This window comes from Ptychodera flava, chromosome 21 (assembly GCF_041260155.1).
Source record: "Ptychodera flava strain L36383 chromosome 21, AS_Pfla_20210202, whole genome shotgun sequence".
In the NCBI taxonomy this organism is placed as follows: domain Eukaryota; kingdom Metazoa; phylum Hemichordata; class Enteropneusta; family Ptychoderidae; genus Ptychodera; species Ptychodera flava.
The window spans coordinates 2973076-2989087 of record NC_091948.1 but is presented as its reverse complement, the minus strand read 5'-3'; the positions used below and the strand labels follow the sequence as shown (position 1 = coordinate 2989087).

The 16012-nt window shown below is 37.8% G+C and overlaps 1 protein-coding gene across 6 annotated transcripts in view; it reads left to right on the top strand.

Annotated features, from left to right (window-relative positions):
* LOC139121098 (S phase cyclin A-associated protein in the endoplasmic reticulum-like) overlaps positions 1–16012 on the top strand; it is an 84654-nt gene that overhangs the window by 46783 nt on the left and 21859 nt on the right. For all 6 annotated transcript variants that reach the window (XM_070685726.1, XM_070685725.1, XM_070685728.1 and 3 more), the window contains 2 exons: positions 3257–3448; positions 11780–11837. In XM_070685726.1, coding sequence (XP_070541827.1) covers positions 3257–3448; positions 11780–11837 — 250 coding nt within the window. The remainder of the gene's footprint in view (positions 1–3256; positions 3449–11779; positions 11838–16012) is intronic.

The window sequence follows — 16012 nt, the reverse complement described above, 5'->3', positions numbered from 1 at the left end:
TTTCCAAACTGGTCAGAGAAGTGGTTGATGTCCAAACTGGTCAGAGAAGTGGTTGATGTCCAAACTGGTCAGAGAAGTGGTTGATGTCCAAACTGGTCAGAGAAGTGGTTGATGTCCAAACTGGTCAGAGAAGTGGTTGATGTCCAAGCTGGTCAGAGAAGTGGTTGATGTCCAAGCTGGTCAGAGAAGTGGTTGATGTCCAAGCTGGTCAGAGAAGTGGTTGATGTCCAAACTAGTCAGAGAAGTGGTTGATGTCCAAACTGGTCAGAGAAGTGGTTGATGTCCAAACTGGTCAGAGAAGTGGTTGATGTCCAAACTGGTCAGAGAAGTGAGGACAGGTGACACAGTGACCTGACTATCAGTAACTCTCTGCTTTTCAAACTGGCATAAATCACTGTTTAGACCATGGTCCTTCCTCCTGTGGAGGGACCGTGTTTAGACCAATTATTGTGACTCATTTCACTTTTTCTGACCCCTTCCACCCCATTTCCCTGTTCAAAGGTCCAACTTTTCGGTCAGAATCAATGGGGTGTGGTCAAAACTATGGTGGAAAACAGGCTACACCATCGTCTACAGTGATGGGCGCACTTCACTCGCCAGTCAAAACATGTCAAAGTTGATGATAGACCCTGTTGGGATCATCCCTCTGTATCACTAAAGTTTCATTCCTTTGAGGCATTCAGGAAGATGTCATGCAGCTTTTTGTCATCTTACTGTGGACAAACTCCTTTCTTCCGATTGCTGGTTTAACCCTTTTCCTGCCAGACAGTAATAACTGTATCACTTCCCCATTAGCCAAGTCAGTAAAAAACGGTATTGAGCCAAAACATGACGTATTTTCACCCATTTGGCTTGGTATGTTATAGCATCTTTTGTCTACAAAAAATTAACTTTACAGAATTATGTTTTCAACAGCCTTCAAATGTACAGTATTATGTTAAAACACATCATATGGAATATGTTGTGTTTCATTAATTTTAACCATCTTGATCTGATGGTGAAATATGGACTTGGCAGGAAAAGGGTTAACCCAGTCATCAAGTCATCAGTGTGACACCATTTCCCTTCAAAAAGATCCAGTGATATTGAGCATGACAATGTCAATGGTGGAAACACAAGTTTTCCTAGGGAGTCCTTCCATAGCTGTTTGGAACAACTGGGCCCCATAGGATTATGCTGATATGTAATACTGTGCAGTGTGGGTACAGTCTCCTTCAGTTTTGCCATTTGGTTTACAACCCCACCTCATTGTATGACCATCACTAGAGTTTTAACTTTTGCATCTAGATTTGTAAACAATAATTTTGAGGCACATTTCTCAAGGGTAGCCATTGCTTTTCTTCTCGTTGCACATTGATACACATCTTAGACAAAGTTTTTGATGGGTCATGCTGTATTTTATGAATTTGTTTGTCAACCTCTGTCAAAAAACTTCACCATTACCACCTTGTCAACATTTCAGCGTGCATATTGCTTGATGCATGCTCAAAGTTCTGGATTGTAGTCATCATATAGAGAAATGAAAATTATCATCAGCATCTTAGCCACTTCTTCATTGCCCTCCCCAATATTGTCAGTGATAAATGAGAGAGGCAAGCCTTGTCTTTGAGCTGGTTGAACTGTCTTCAGATACCATCACACAATGCTCATTCATAACAGATGCAGCAGGTACATGAAGTAATTGAGATGGCTATGATAGAATCAGAACAATACGAAAATCATATGAAGCTTGTACATAAAAGTCCTGATAGCATTTAACAGGACTCTAGCAAAGAGAAGTGTCAGAAGTGGTCATGATCAATGCCAATGTCAATGACAAAGGTCACCGCTCAGTGGCTGAATACTTATAATGAAAGCGTAGGCAATCTTTGAGTGTGACCAGTCATGTTGATTACACACTCTGTGATTTGTCAGGATGAGAAACTTGTCTCACTGAAGTCAATGATGTTCATGAATGGACGACTGTTTTCATACATACATAACCCACAAACAGTGGAAGATCAGAATAACAATTCCACAGCTATGAATTATGGCCTTGCCTTCAAACAGTGTGAATGTTATCCACCAGAATTGTTTGCTAAGGTGAAATTTAAAAAAACACATGATGCCTATAAAATGCCATATTCATATGGAAGTATGAGAGTTACACAAGAGCTGTCTTGTTCCTAGTTACCATCACAGGAGTTTGTTGTCTGACTCTACCATGCAACATGAAGAGTCCAAGGAGAGCAAATGCAGCTTTTGTGTCTCAGAAGATCATTTTCGATTCAAAAAACATCTCACGAGCTGAATCGGCAATTCCCTACAGACTCACTCTCTCGCCTTTTCAAAAACAGAATGATTAAACTTCACTTTGCCATGAGGATGGTAAGGGTTGCCTCCCAGCTGCTGGTCTGCTTGCAAATAGATTTCACAGCAGGATAAAGCAAAGGAACCATGACACTCAGATAATGGCAGACTGATCTTGATATTATACGCGGTACAAAAGAAGTATTTCAATTTCCAGTTTTTCATGTGAAATAGCTTCACTTTCTGCACAATTGGTGCCCAGCAGATACCAGCAGGCAGTGTTGTTAGAAACATTTTATCAAGATTTGCATTTCACATGCAGTTGGGGAAAAGAACACCTTAAAATCTACATTTTGTTCAACATATCTGAAAACTGCCTGATACAGTTGTGTACAAGCGCTGTGTTCCTAATATTTTGTGTGAAAAACAAAATGAGTGAAAAAACAGAATTCAAAGACTGAAAATTGTGGAAATCTTTGTGAAAACCTTCCATGCCACATATCTTTCTTTAAGCCAAAGTTTTCACTGATTTTCAATAACATACAGTTACTCCAAATTTACGATTTGGCCTGGAGATAACAGTTTTTTTTAATTCTTCACTAAATGCCCCAGAAAGTCAACAAATTTTACTGTATTTGTATTCTATGTGTCGACTACATTTCCTGTGTACTGCCAAGAACATTTTGAAACACTCAGTGTATTACTTGTCAACTCAGTGTGTGTAACTGTGAAGTGCATTTTTAAAAAATGAAACCAAGTCTAGACAGAAATTTAGTCATCAACAACAATGCTGCACCTCCAGGATGTAGAGGTTATCCTGTACAATTATTTGGTATTTCCGCATTATGCAGGGAGTGAACCAAGAAAACTCTGGTTGACATACAAAACAAGAATATTGCAAACATTTTCAAGAGATACTGTTCCTTGATCATTGAATGAAGTTTTCTATTTTGGTTTTGTTTGACAGCTTATTGTGCAGTCCGGAAACACACCCACTCTACTGCAGCAGTTGTGTAGCCTGCCTTTCCAGTATTTCAGCAATCCCAGGCTGATGAATGTGCTATTCCCAACCCTGATAGCCTGCTGCTATGACAACGCCGCCACCAAGAAAATCCTGGAGCAGGAGATGAGCTGCTCTCTTCTTGCATCGTTCATTGAGGTAAGCAACGGATCTTCCAAGATTTGAAACAATCACAGAAAAGTGACTTTTGCGATCCCAATGTAGGTTCTTAGCAGTTTCCAAAAAGCACGTGCTGATCAATGCCCGTATCTCACAGTGCCGAGTTGATTAGCTTACATGCTCATCGGTTTTATCAAGATTAAATGTAGATATTAGCTCCTCAAGTCTTATCATTATAACCAATCTCCACTCAGTGTTTTTGGCATTGACCAATCACAGGAAAGCATTTGCTGTGAGGTCCATGACAACAGCCAATGACATTGTCTTGATCTCAAAGGTGACTGCACTATTTTTCTAGTCTTGAATCAGTCTACCCCATACATCAATACACTCACAATCAAACTTTTATCAAAAGCACTGGACTGAAAACATAAGGAAACATAAATTATTCTTGTATGGAATATGCAAAAATATGTGAAAAAAAAACAAGTTGAAAGAAGCAGCGGTTTTCTTTCACACACCTATCATGTGCTTAGCCACTTCACCACCACAATGCTGATCAGCCCGGTGAGTGTAGCCCAAGCTACAAGAATTTCAAGTGAAGGTGTTTTTAGAGAGTGAGTCATCATCAGTGACTCACATAGACTCCACAGGAAGTACTTTTGTTCTCTGCCTGGAGCTGTCACATTGTTTTGAGGCAAAGTTTCAGTACTAGACAGGTTGCCAGTTCTCAAAACAAAGTTTTTTTTCTTTTTCTTTTGATGTACATTTAGCATGCACAGACTAAAGCATGATATATACATTCATTGTGTGTGCATGTATGTGTGTATGTATGTGTGTGTGAGTGTGTGTATCTATCTATCTATCTATCTATATATATATATATATATAAATATATGTATATATTATATATATATATACACACACACACACACACACTCACACACACATACATATTATTAATTATTTAATTATTTATTTATTTATTTATTTATTTATTTATTTATTTATTTATTTATTTATATTGCATAGGCAAGTTTTAGCACCATACTCTCTTGTTTTTCCATTTTCAAATTCTAATAGAAAATGTCACTGCAATTATTTTGAGGACAAAATTTGAGTCAGTAGCATGTTCTGTATTTGACACGAGTGTAATATAATAGTTGTGGAACTTGGCTGGTTTGGCAACTCAGTGAAAGCACATAACATAACAGTTGAATGCACTGCCCCAAAGCCAGTGTTGTCATCAAACAGATGAATGAATTGTCGTAAAACTTTCAAGGTTTTGTTTTGGCCGACAGTCAGGGTTTTTCCAATTAGAAACAAAATGGAAACAGATAAAAACGTTATCTCCGAGGTATCCCAGAAGAAAAGTTAACACCTTGAAATTTACGACGGGAAGGAAGCCAAGTCAGGCTGGGAGATCTCTAAAGCTGGCAGTGCCCTTGTGTGTTTTGTCAAAGTCTCTTCTAAAGAGAGAGAAACAAGGAGATGGTTGGAGCAGCTCCAGTGTGCATTGGTGGGAAAGTGATAGATAGCTCTCAAAAGATGAAACGCTGTCAAAGAGTGTTTTGAAGTCAGGTTGCAAGAGTTTGATTCACTCACACGGAAGGGGTAACATTGTTTTGACGTGACAGCTTTTAGTGGCAGTGCCGTTCAGCTGTGCAATATGTATTTTGCGATTGAGTTAACAGTAGTGTCGTAATCATGAGTTGTTGGCCACGCACTTCAAATTTCGCTCTAGAGTTTTGGACAGGTACACAAATGCAAATAACTTGTTTTACTCAGAAAATCAAAAGTTCTAATTCAAGTTTAGAAGAATGATATTACACAATCACAGTAACTGACTAGTGTTGGGTAAAATCTCCTTGTCCAAGCTATCTAACAAATATAAACATTGCATGAGTCGAAATGACAAAGAAAACCATCACTGTGTGCCTGGACAACGTTATCCCAACTACCTCTATGAGGTATGTCTAAACAGTAATGGTGAAATGTGTCAGTCAGTGCACAAATGAAGAGCCCCCTCCAAGACAGAGGAGGTAAAAATCGCAATTCCCACCGGTGTCTCCGTTTCTAAGCTCTTTGTGAAAATCCTAGCTGATATTCTTCCGTGAAATAGCAGATTGACCATAGTGTGCGAGTGCCCGGAGGCAACCAACTCCACACTGCAAGCTGTTAGTCTCTGGTTATTAAATATTTATAATTATTATCCAAAATTGATGAGCACATACCCGACTGCAAAGTTGAAAACTGTCAAAGTGTATTTGCTTCAGAAATCATGAAGATGGGGAAAAAAAAAATTAGAAGGCTTGGAGGTACTGGAAAATTTCATCCCATGAATGGTTTATTTTAGCTTCAGCACTGCGACATTTCCAGTAGACACGAAGGCTCCATCTTAATTACTCTGTGTACCATACTCAATGTGGGCTACTCTGCCGATTGAGATTTTGGAACACACCATGGTTTGACTCCTTGTTCATGTGCCATACTGTAGCCTGTCAGAACCAACTTTCTGTGCGCGATCACTTTTGGGTTTTTTGAACCAACCAGCTTAAGTGCATTTGTCATTGCCAACACTTTCTTTCCAAGTCTGAAATTCTCTGTCGCTGAATCTATTCACATGTGCATCGCAGAGACACTGGTGTTATTTTTATCTCTCATTTTAGCATTTACCTTCCTCCCCACTCCCAACCTTCACCCCTGCTCATCTCATTTCAACATGTGGAGGGTGCCAGGGGAGAACCAATTTTGGTTTTCAACTTCAAGAAAAGTACCATCACAAAGTGTATCACATAATCATGTGCTCTCACTCTCACACAAGCCAATATAAATATCTCATAGCACCACACACTTACGCCTTATCTAGCCTACACACTCTCAGCATCTAGCTTTTTGAAATGCTACCAAGACAAATTAAAATCCTATTTATTCTTTATTATTTCTTACATACCAACAATATTCAGACAGTTCTTGATCTCATATATTCTTACCATTTGAGAGACATTTTAAAACACATACACAACAGGAATTTTTTTTAAAACTGAAGATGATTCAATTATGAATTATTTTTTCCACGTAATTGAAAAAAATATTTATTAAACTATTTATTTTATACCCAATACACATTGAAAACAAAGAAAACGTGTTATATAGTGTTCACTGATGTCACCAAAATTCCACATATAAAAACATTATGATAGATTTTCACCATTTATTGACTTTACCACACTTATTTATAATATTTCTGTGTAACTCTGTGTATAGATACAATTGATGTGTGTCTCATCAGAATATTTCATTGATGTTTCCATGGCAGGACCAGGCGTGCGTTTTCTGGTTGTGTTTGTTAGGTCAGGATATACTCTAGTAACTCACCATATGTTGATTGTTCAGAGCATATCACAGCAGACTCAGTGGACCTTCAAACCTCACAATCTGTGACCGCTGACCCCTTTTTAAAAATTTAAAAAACCCTCCCTCAAATGTTTTCTTTCGTTTTATAACCAATACCCATCATATGCTTAATTTTAAAAATTAATTTATTCATTTATGCAAAGTGTATGCAAAGCATGTTAGTGAGCATTGTTTGAATATGCAAATGGATATGAAAAGTCATTACTGATGGTGAATATTCATTAGATGAAAATAGTGTACAAATGTCAAACCCAGACCAGCTCAGGTGCCCACAATCAGCACACCAAAGAACCTTGTCAGGTACATCTTTCATATAACCTTTCATCCTATATACTGAACAGCACCTGCCAAGCTGTTGAACACAGTGGGATTAATCTAAACTCCAGGGGGAATAGGTTAGAATGGATCAGAACAACAAAGGGTACTATTTTCAGGTGTTAGTTTTGAACAGAAGGATACAAAAAAAAATTTCAAAATTGAGCGTCACACAAACCCACATTTGAAAACCCGCAAATCATGGGCATAGAGACAGAAATATGTACAGTATTTCCTTTGGAACATCCGTTGGTCATCTGGGAAAGGTCTATGACATTGCAATGACATCAGCTATTGATGTGCAAAATACTACATGTTTGTTGTCAATACGAGCTCTGTCCACGTTCCCATTGACAATTCAAATTTTGTGTCAGAAATGCTTCTGGCATATATCTCAAGCCTTTACACCCCGCATTCCTCAGGAAACAGCTGTCATGACAGGCTGCGAATGAAAGCTGGTACAATCTATAGGTTTTTTGTTTAGAATTCACTGACATGTCATTGGTTCTGAATACATCAGTTTATTCAGAATGTTGCAGATCCTAGTGTGATATTGTGTTGTGTGCCGCCGGTGTTGGACAAGAAAAAAATGAAATTTTTCAAGGATGGTTTTGCTTTTAGTTTGATCAGTATTCTCTCATTGTATGTTATGAATATAAATATAAATTCAAATTAATGAAAATATGACAGAAAATACATCTACCGCTACTATCACATTGAAAATCTCTTATTCTTATTTTAATTCATGCTAGTCAAGACGTATCAAATGGCATCCGAAATGTGAAAAACAAAACAACAGAGGCCCCTGTTTGTTCCGTTTTTGAAGGAAAAAAAACACTACCTAACTGTTGAACAAATGTCATGTTTTCCAAACAGCCAATAGGAAAAAATTCAAATGTCAGGGTTCTCTTACAGGATAAACAAAACACTGTATATCCTCTGGTTTTGGAAAAGATCGGGCAAAATGATAACATCTTTTTTTTCTGTTGCACAGTCCATGATCCAGAAGGCCGTGTATGCATTGTAATACTTACACTTGACATGTGCCAGTGGTCTTGTTTTATTCCTTTATTACTCCCGTCCCTTATCTCTGCGTCTCCTGTTTCCTCTGTGGAATCTTCCATGGTATTGTATCAGCTGTAACCATGGGACAATATTATGCAGAAATACTGGAGGGGGGGGGGGAATTGTCGTTTACTCACAAAACTATCCCCACCCACTGATTGCTGATTTAGCCTGTAAGCATAGACTGTTTTTCTGCCATGCAGTTTTACCTAGGACGATAAATCAAGGACGTTTTAGACACCAGTTGTATTTCATGTAAACTGAATTGGACATGCTCAGTGTACAATTGATGCTGAGCCTACTGAAATGTATAAATTTGCAAAACTTAAGGCGTGTTGTGCCATTCAAATTATATTTCTGACTGTCTTCGCCATGATTCTGCGAACTCTTTTTTACCTGGTCAGCCACAGATTACATGAAGGTTTTGCTGTAATAAATTCTCGGTAGAGCTGATCAAACCCATGTTTAGTTCATCTGGAGAGAGTACTCAACTGAGACAAGTACAATGTATGGCCTTGTTGAGTTGTGGTACAGAACGGAGCGTCCAGGAAATTTTCTCTGCCACGTACCTTTCAATCAAAATTACCACAGTCACTGTGAAATTTCTCAGAACAAACTGGACAACTCTGTGCGCACAATACAGCATTTTCTTTGTGTAAGAAACAACTCAAAACCATTCATACACACACACTCACACACACACACACGCACACACACACGCATGATCTGGAACACGACAAAATGTGTATCAACAGCTCCCCTTAAGTCAGCACCAACACAGCATAGAGTGTTCTCAACATTAACAGGTGCTCATTTGGGACAATTTTTCAGTGATATCTTGACGCTTAGTAAATGACTAGATGGCTGATGTCAAAGGAATCACCCTTAAACTACTCTCTAGAAATGTTAATATCCCAAGGATTATTTTTTACTGTACATGCATGTATCATCGACTTTGATCTACAAACATTAGGTTGAATGAGAGGAGGGTTTACTGGTCTCTGAATATCTCTTGAATTGTCTCTTTTGGTACTTCAGAAGTTTGTATTTGTTTTCTGCTGCATGAAAAGATAGTGTCACTGAAGCCGGGCTATTAATTTAGAGTGGGGATTTTGATAGCATTCTGATAAAACCGCTCAAAAATTTGTCTGAAAATCCCAGTGCCAACATAGAGACAAGATGGCTGTCAAGCACCCTTGAAGAGATGACGAGCTAGTAGGGAACCATTACAATGGATGCCACGCAGTACGGCGGAGTTGTCATGACAACACGGTGTAAACAGCGTCATTACAGGACATTCAGTGCTGACACAGACGTAATGACTTCGCTTGGAAGAGAGACGTTAAAACAACGTAAAGAGGGGCTCTTGAAATTTCACGGTTCAGCAAGTCAGCAGAAAGGAGAAATATTAACCATTCTCTGGTTTTTATGTTAGTTCTGAGTAAACACCGGCCAGCAATCCATCATAATTCCTGACAACCAAATCAGTGGCATCGACTTGAAATCTAATACAGCCAAGACTATTGTTTTACAACTGCCAGAAAAGCTACACAGCTCATTAATCTTCAAATTTTTCTCAAATATATTGTATATACGTAGCTTAGAAAATCTATCTGTATATATCAATATTTGAAACGAAGTTTTCACAGCTATGTATACACCTCACAGTTGTGAAAACTTTGTTTCAAATTTTGATAAATATGAAAAAATTCCCCAAAGTCAAATTTTTTTGTATTAATGTTGTAGTGTTTTTTAATATTTAATGAATTCATTTCTATTTCTGATGTGCCGTTCTAATTTGCATTTAGTATGAAAACACACTTGAGTCTGTACAGTAAATACAACAGCACACGGGTTGTCTTTGTAAGATATTACAGTATGTCTGTCCTTACAGAGTAAAAGCTGTCAAATACAAGTGTGACCTCAGTTTTTATCAGACTGAGTCTTTATTCATCTCTTGTTTGGCTTTTATTTTGCTTTTTTTCGTTAAAAACTTCATCATAGAGACATTTCTGGAGCAACTTGAAGTATCTGTAATGAATAGCCGATAAATAATTCAAAATATTGCTGAAAGTAGCACCAGAGCAATACAACTGTTTTATCTTTTACCACCATCAAAGCACATGCAAGGAGTCAGATTGAAATCCGATATAAAAACCTGAGAGATCAATATAAAATATGTAAATCTGACAGCCATGTGACTTCATAAACTGATTATTTCTTGATATGTTGTAAATTCAATATTTTGGAATCGTCCCAAAATATTACAATACTGGAGCGATCCTTCAAGGGGGCGTCAAATGTTATTATTGACAAGTGATTTTAGTCCAGGTTGGAATTCACTTATCAACAACAAAAGAGTACAAAGTACGTTGTGTGGGCAAGGGTAACTGTGTGTTTCAATATTCTATAGGCAGACAAAGAAGAAAATGGATTTGTTTTGTAGAACAAGAGTAATGAAAATATTGAAAATATCAATGAAACTCCTACTGTAACTATTGTCCTGTTGATACATAAAATTACATATTTGAATGTTTTAATCTGTTGCCAACAAGTTTGGTAAGATGATTGCCCTTGACAATGTCTCTGTAGCCACATTTTTGTAAACAGATAGATAACCATAATTTACAACAGGATCTGATTTGATCTCTCCAATAATCACTGATATAGGAGTTACATTTTTTACATCAAATACATTTGTACTCAGATTTTCAGATATATCCCACATGAATGTGTATTTTTTTTATTGTTTTATATTTTTATAGTTTTTGTACAGTTTGAGAAAATCTTTGCCCTTTATTCAACTTTGCAATGAAATTTCAAAAACAAAAACTGAATAAAAGATAGAGGGCATGGACAATGCTGAGTGTATGTGGTAGCGTTTGGAACTTATGACTAGTGAAGTGACAGTATGGAGACACTCACTGCATGCCTTTGTGTGGTAAATCTTCATCTATGCTGAATCTTTCATAGCGTTCATGGTTACACACACAAACCAGCACTGTTCTGTGTATCTCCTAGTATCGATCTACAACTGCCTTTTCCTCAATATTGATGGTTTTAGGACTCCGCTATCAGTTTACAGGGACTACTATCGACAGACAAGTGATTGCCCCTTCTTTTTCCCTTTTATTTTTATTTTCTTCCTTTTTTTTCTTCCAACGTTCAGATTTCAGCAGATGTACTTGATAATTCACCGCCATTTATCCTATCACAATAGTTCTGTGTACCTGATCGCAGAGATTTTTTTTCCCAGGCACTATTCCAGCTCTTTTGTTGCCGGTATTGATTGGAGGTTTCCTCTGTCTATCCTGACCTCGGCAGGAAACATTGCGCTCGCATTGTTGGATAGATTACACAGAAAGCATGGAAGGAGGTTCCGTGTCTCCGAGGCTCCACAATCTTATGCCGGCCTTTTCCCAGTAACATAATATCAGAAAACTTTTTGAGCGCCCAGAGCTCTTCCTAACATTGCCTTCGATCCAGGCAGACATCGTCTCGGTTTTCAACCACACGTCCATCAGCTGCTATCGATTCTGACTTTCTCCTCCCGTTTTTTTCATGCCCTCGTAGGAAAAGACTCGCGAGAAAGAGAAATTGAAGATATTACCATCATCAGCGAAAACAAAAGGTAGGTGACTTCCATCTTTTAAGAAACAAATAAAGATGCTCCAACTTGTCGCCTTTGCTAGAAATAGAAATTTGCCAGAAACACGATAGATAGAGTCAGAGGGGAGAGTAACCTCAAATTGTTTTGCGTGTAACACTGGGTGTGTGTGTGCGTGTTCATTTGTGTTCACCGATGTCATTATCGGTCAGAAGATTATTACCAAACTGTATATGATTCTTATAGGAGCCAGCAGGCAGTCTAGTGTGTTTGCCAGCTCAGTGCAGGACGCGTATACTCACTAATATAATAACACTTCAGACTGAACCCAGTGTTTGTTTGCTGTGTTTTTTCGCTTCTCTCCCTCCCTGAAAGAGTGTGTGTGCTTTTTTTTGTTATGTTCCACAATTTCCTGGGGTTTAAATTTAATGGTGGGGAAAATTCTTTTATTATGAACGCAGAATAATAAGCCCTGGCAAATTTTCTCCAGGCCTTGGTTATCAATTGATGAAGGGGAAGAGAAAAAAGATGGTGAGCCCCACTGTGTGTAAGAATATTTACCGTTTAAATATACATCAACTGACTGCTTGGGAAAGCGACGTCCTGCAGTTTACTATTAATGACCTGTTTTTGCTTGCCTTTATATTTCCCTGTATTGAAAGGATGTCCTTATTGAGATGAGAGAGATTCGGTTATATGGCAGAACAGCAGGCCACAACAGTCAGCATTGTGCCAACCCCACTGAAAAATAAAAAAATAAATCTAATGCACTTGGCTTGTAATGAAACATTTCTCCGCATCTGGCTGGCTGAATAGATTAATTATTCAAAATACTGATGAAGATAGATAAAATTAAATAAAAGCTATCAATGGAGTCAGAGGGAAGCCGATCTGTTGTGATGTTATCACAGTCGTTTTACTATTCATAAGTGGAATTCATAAACCAAGGATCTCTCCAGGTCCCTGCGAGGAACGGGACCTTGCGATTCCTTGACTATACAAGCACACAAGTGCAGGCACCTTTCAATAGCCAGTGTGTAATTTTAATTACATGGTACAGACATTGTTGTGTTAGGATTCTAACTGTAGCAAATGAGAGTGTTCAGCCTTTGTGACTGCTTAGCAGTAATTACAGCCCTGTGAAAATGGATGAAATTAACTGGTAAACTTTAATATTATTGTTCCTTTGTTAGCTTTTAATATCCAAAATCAGATTACGGGAGTTTTTTTCTGTGCTTCTTTTTCTTTCCTCTCCACCGGTGAAAACCCAGATTTCAGTCAGTGCGGTGCATTACACCAAATGTGATGTCACTGTCAGTTGCTGTTCTATGCACAATGAAGACACTTTGCATGTCAAAATGCTAAAAACATCATCCAACCCCAATCGTACCATCAGATCTCATGAATGTAAAATGCGACCCCTAGAATGTAGACATTTTCATTTTGTGTTTGTATGCCACAGAAGTTACCGGTAATCGCCCGATCACGCTATGGCAAGCAATGATGTTTTTTTTATCCAAATTATGCTATCACATGTTAGTTTTATAACCTTCAAGCCTTCAATATGACAATTATCAAATTGATTAGAACTTCAGTAAATATTATTTCTGTATCTGTTGTTTTGGTGTTTTAATTTCATAGTTGTTTGCCATAAATGTTTTGACTGAAGATGTGCATGCTTGGCCAAATTTGTTTCAAAAACACAGCTGAACAGGCCTCTTTGGTTGTCAGACCTGTATTTTTCAATCCAGTGGTTAGTGTTTATAGCCACACAATAAAATTTTGGAGGTGCAATGGGTTTCCAAAATGATGATGCTGGATTTCTGTCATCACAGTTTAGATATGATTGGTACAAGTGTTGCGAGAAAGTGGTGATGGGACTATGTGATTTTCCTACATTTTGGAGAATCCGACAAATAATTCAAATTTTAAGTGGGATTAAAAGATTATACTTTCAAGATTACCTAAAGGGGCAAATATAATATGCTTTTAAGCCGCAGTCATGCATATTTTATAGTGAGACCAAAATGGAATGCAAAGATATTTTAAGTGGTACCTCTGCAGAGCCAGCTGGGAAGAAGTGACTAAATGGAAACTCCAAACTTCAAACCAAAATCAAACCCGTATTTTTCGCAGGAATTTGGAACATGCATATGGGTATTAAAATGGAATAAGAATTACTGGGGATGATTTTGCTGCCTCGTGGATAACTGCAAAAGTTCACCATTTGAGGAGTTAAGGGAAACCTCTGTTGGCTGTGTTAACTTGATACACAGTACCAGTAACTTTTCAGCAGCTTACTGCTAACGGCAGAAACAGTCTAAATATATATGATGCATTTTGATAATTCAGTGCAATTAGCATATGATTAAGAGGTCTGTTTTCTTTGGGAAATGGACGCAGACAATAGTTATTATGTTCATGCCGACCACATCCAGCGTACATTTTGCAGGTAGAATTATGAATTGTATGTAGTTCAGCAGCAAGAGCTTACCCGTGAACAGTGCCTGATACTGTGCATAAAAATCCCTAATGTAATCGTACACAACTCAGTCCAAAGATGGAAACCTTGTTCTCATCATTTGTTTGGAATGGGAATCCAAAGACAATTGTTTCCACCTGTAATTTGTTGTTCTCACCATTGGGTTTGTGAGAATTTGGCCACAAGTACAATAAAGAGACTGGGAGTGTCAACCTTTGACCTATTTTACAATGGTTGTTCGCTTTTAAGTACATTCCGACGACTTCCAATTGCGCAGGTACTGGAGTCACCAACAACTGATGGTCCCCTCAACATTTTGAATGGTCACAAAACACTGAAAGCGATTTCAAATAGTAGTACAGTCAGGGATAATATATAGACATTGCCAGCTGTTCAGCATTGATTAATAGAGCTCTATGTTGCCAAGCTGATCTCGAAGTCTGAGCGGAAAAAAGTGAGGAAATTAGATTATTGTTTTCAAAAATGGCAAAAGTGTTGTGTCCACATTTTGTACCAGTTCAAAGAAGCACAATATCAAAAGTGTGAAATTTTATCTAAAATTGTTTTCATGATACCTTTTAACCCATGTGACATCAGCAAGCAATAGCCATTTATTTCACTGTGAATTTACATATTTATTTATTTGTGTTTTTGTTTGATATTTTTGTTATGCTTTCCTGCAACTTTCCCCAATGAATAGACTGTTTGCAGAAACATTTGTTCATACAAGACTACTCACTATCCCTTCATAGGTCTGCATGTCGTCTTTGATGAAGAAATGTTTTGAACCTTACTTCAGCTTGCCGTGTTGCAAGGTCTGGTGCAGTGTATAAAATGTGAAAAAAAGAAACGGTTTTGGATGCAAGTTGGTATGCTTTTGGCACAGGAATCTTAGTATGAAGGATGGTGGAAAGTTTAATTTGAGAAAAGAAAGGAGAAAAATCAGAAATAGAAGATTTCTGGTACATGTCTTTACCTGTCAAACATGAGGAAGACAAAAAAATTACCGTCTGGAGTAAAAAGCATGCCAGGGTTCACATGATTACAGTCAAGTAAACTATTGAATGACTGTGACACTTGAAATATGGTAAACAATATGACAGCCAGAATGGAATAATAGAAAGGAGAGACCAGTTTTTGAGGAGAATAATTGGTCATCAACCAGTAACAGTCAAGTCGATGGGTGAATTACCATCTTGTGTAACTTGATACTGATAATTAAGACTAATGCGGGTTGTAATTACGTTGGGTTGCCTACCTTTGCTGGCATAATAACCAAGCAGTAGCGCTCCACTAAATTATTTCCCCCTCAACTTCATTATCCCGACTGGTTATCCTGGTTTGCCGGTGTGATGCTTTGTCTGTGCCTTGTATGATCCGGTGTTGTGATCCATGAATCTAGGAGTTTTTGAAAAGCCCACCCGACTTAATCACTGGAAGACTGGTTTCAATTACTACCTGTAATTTTATGTTTTTTTCCCTTTCTCTTGATGTTAAATGCGTCTGTGGAATAATGATAATGATTGTGAAAGGGATGGCAAGCAGTAATTTTTTTATGATGTGTTTGAAAGAAAAGGGGTTCAGAAATGCAAGCGGTAACAAGATCACGATGAGCAGAGAATAAAATCAATTATGAGTCCATTGCCGTTAAAAGCTACAGTGGTATTCCATAGTCTTCACAAATTGGCTTTTTTGACAATTTGCGAAAACAAAAAAA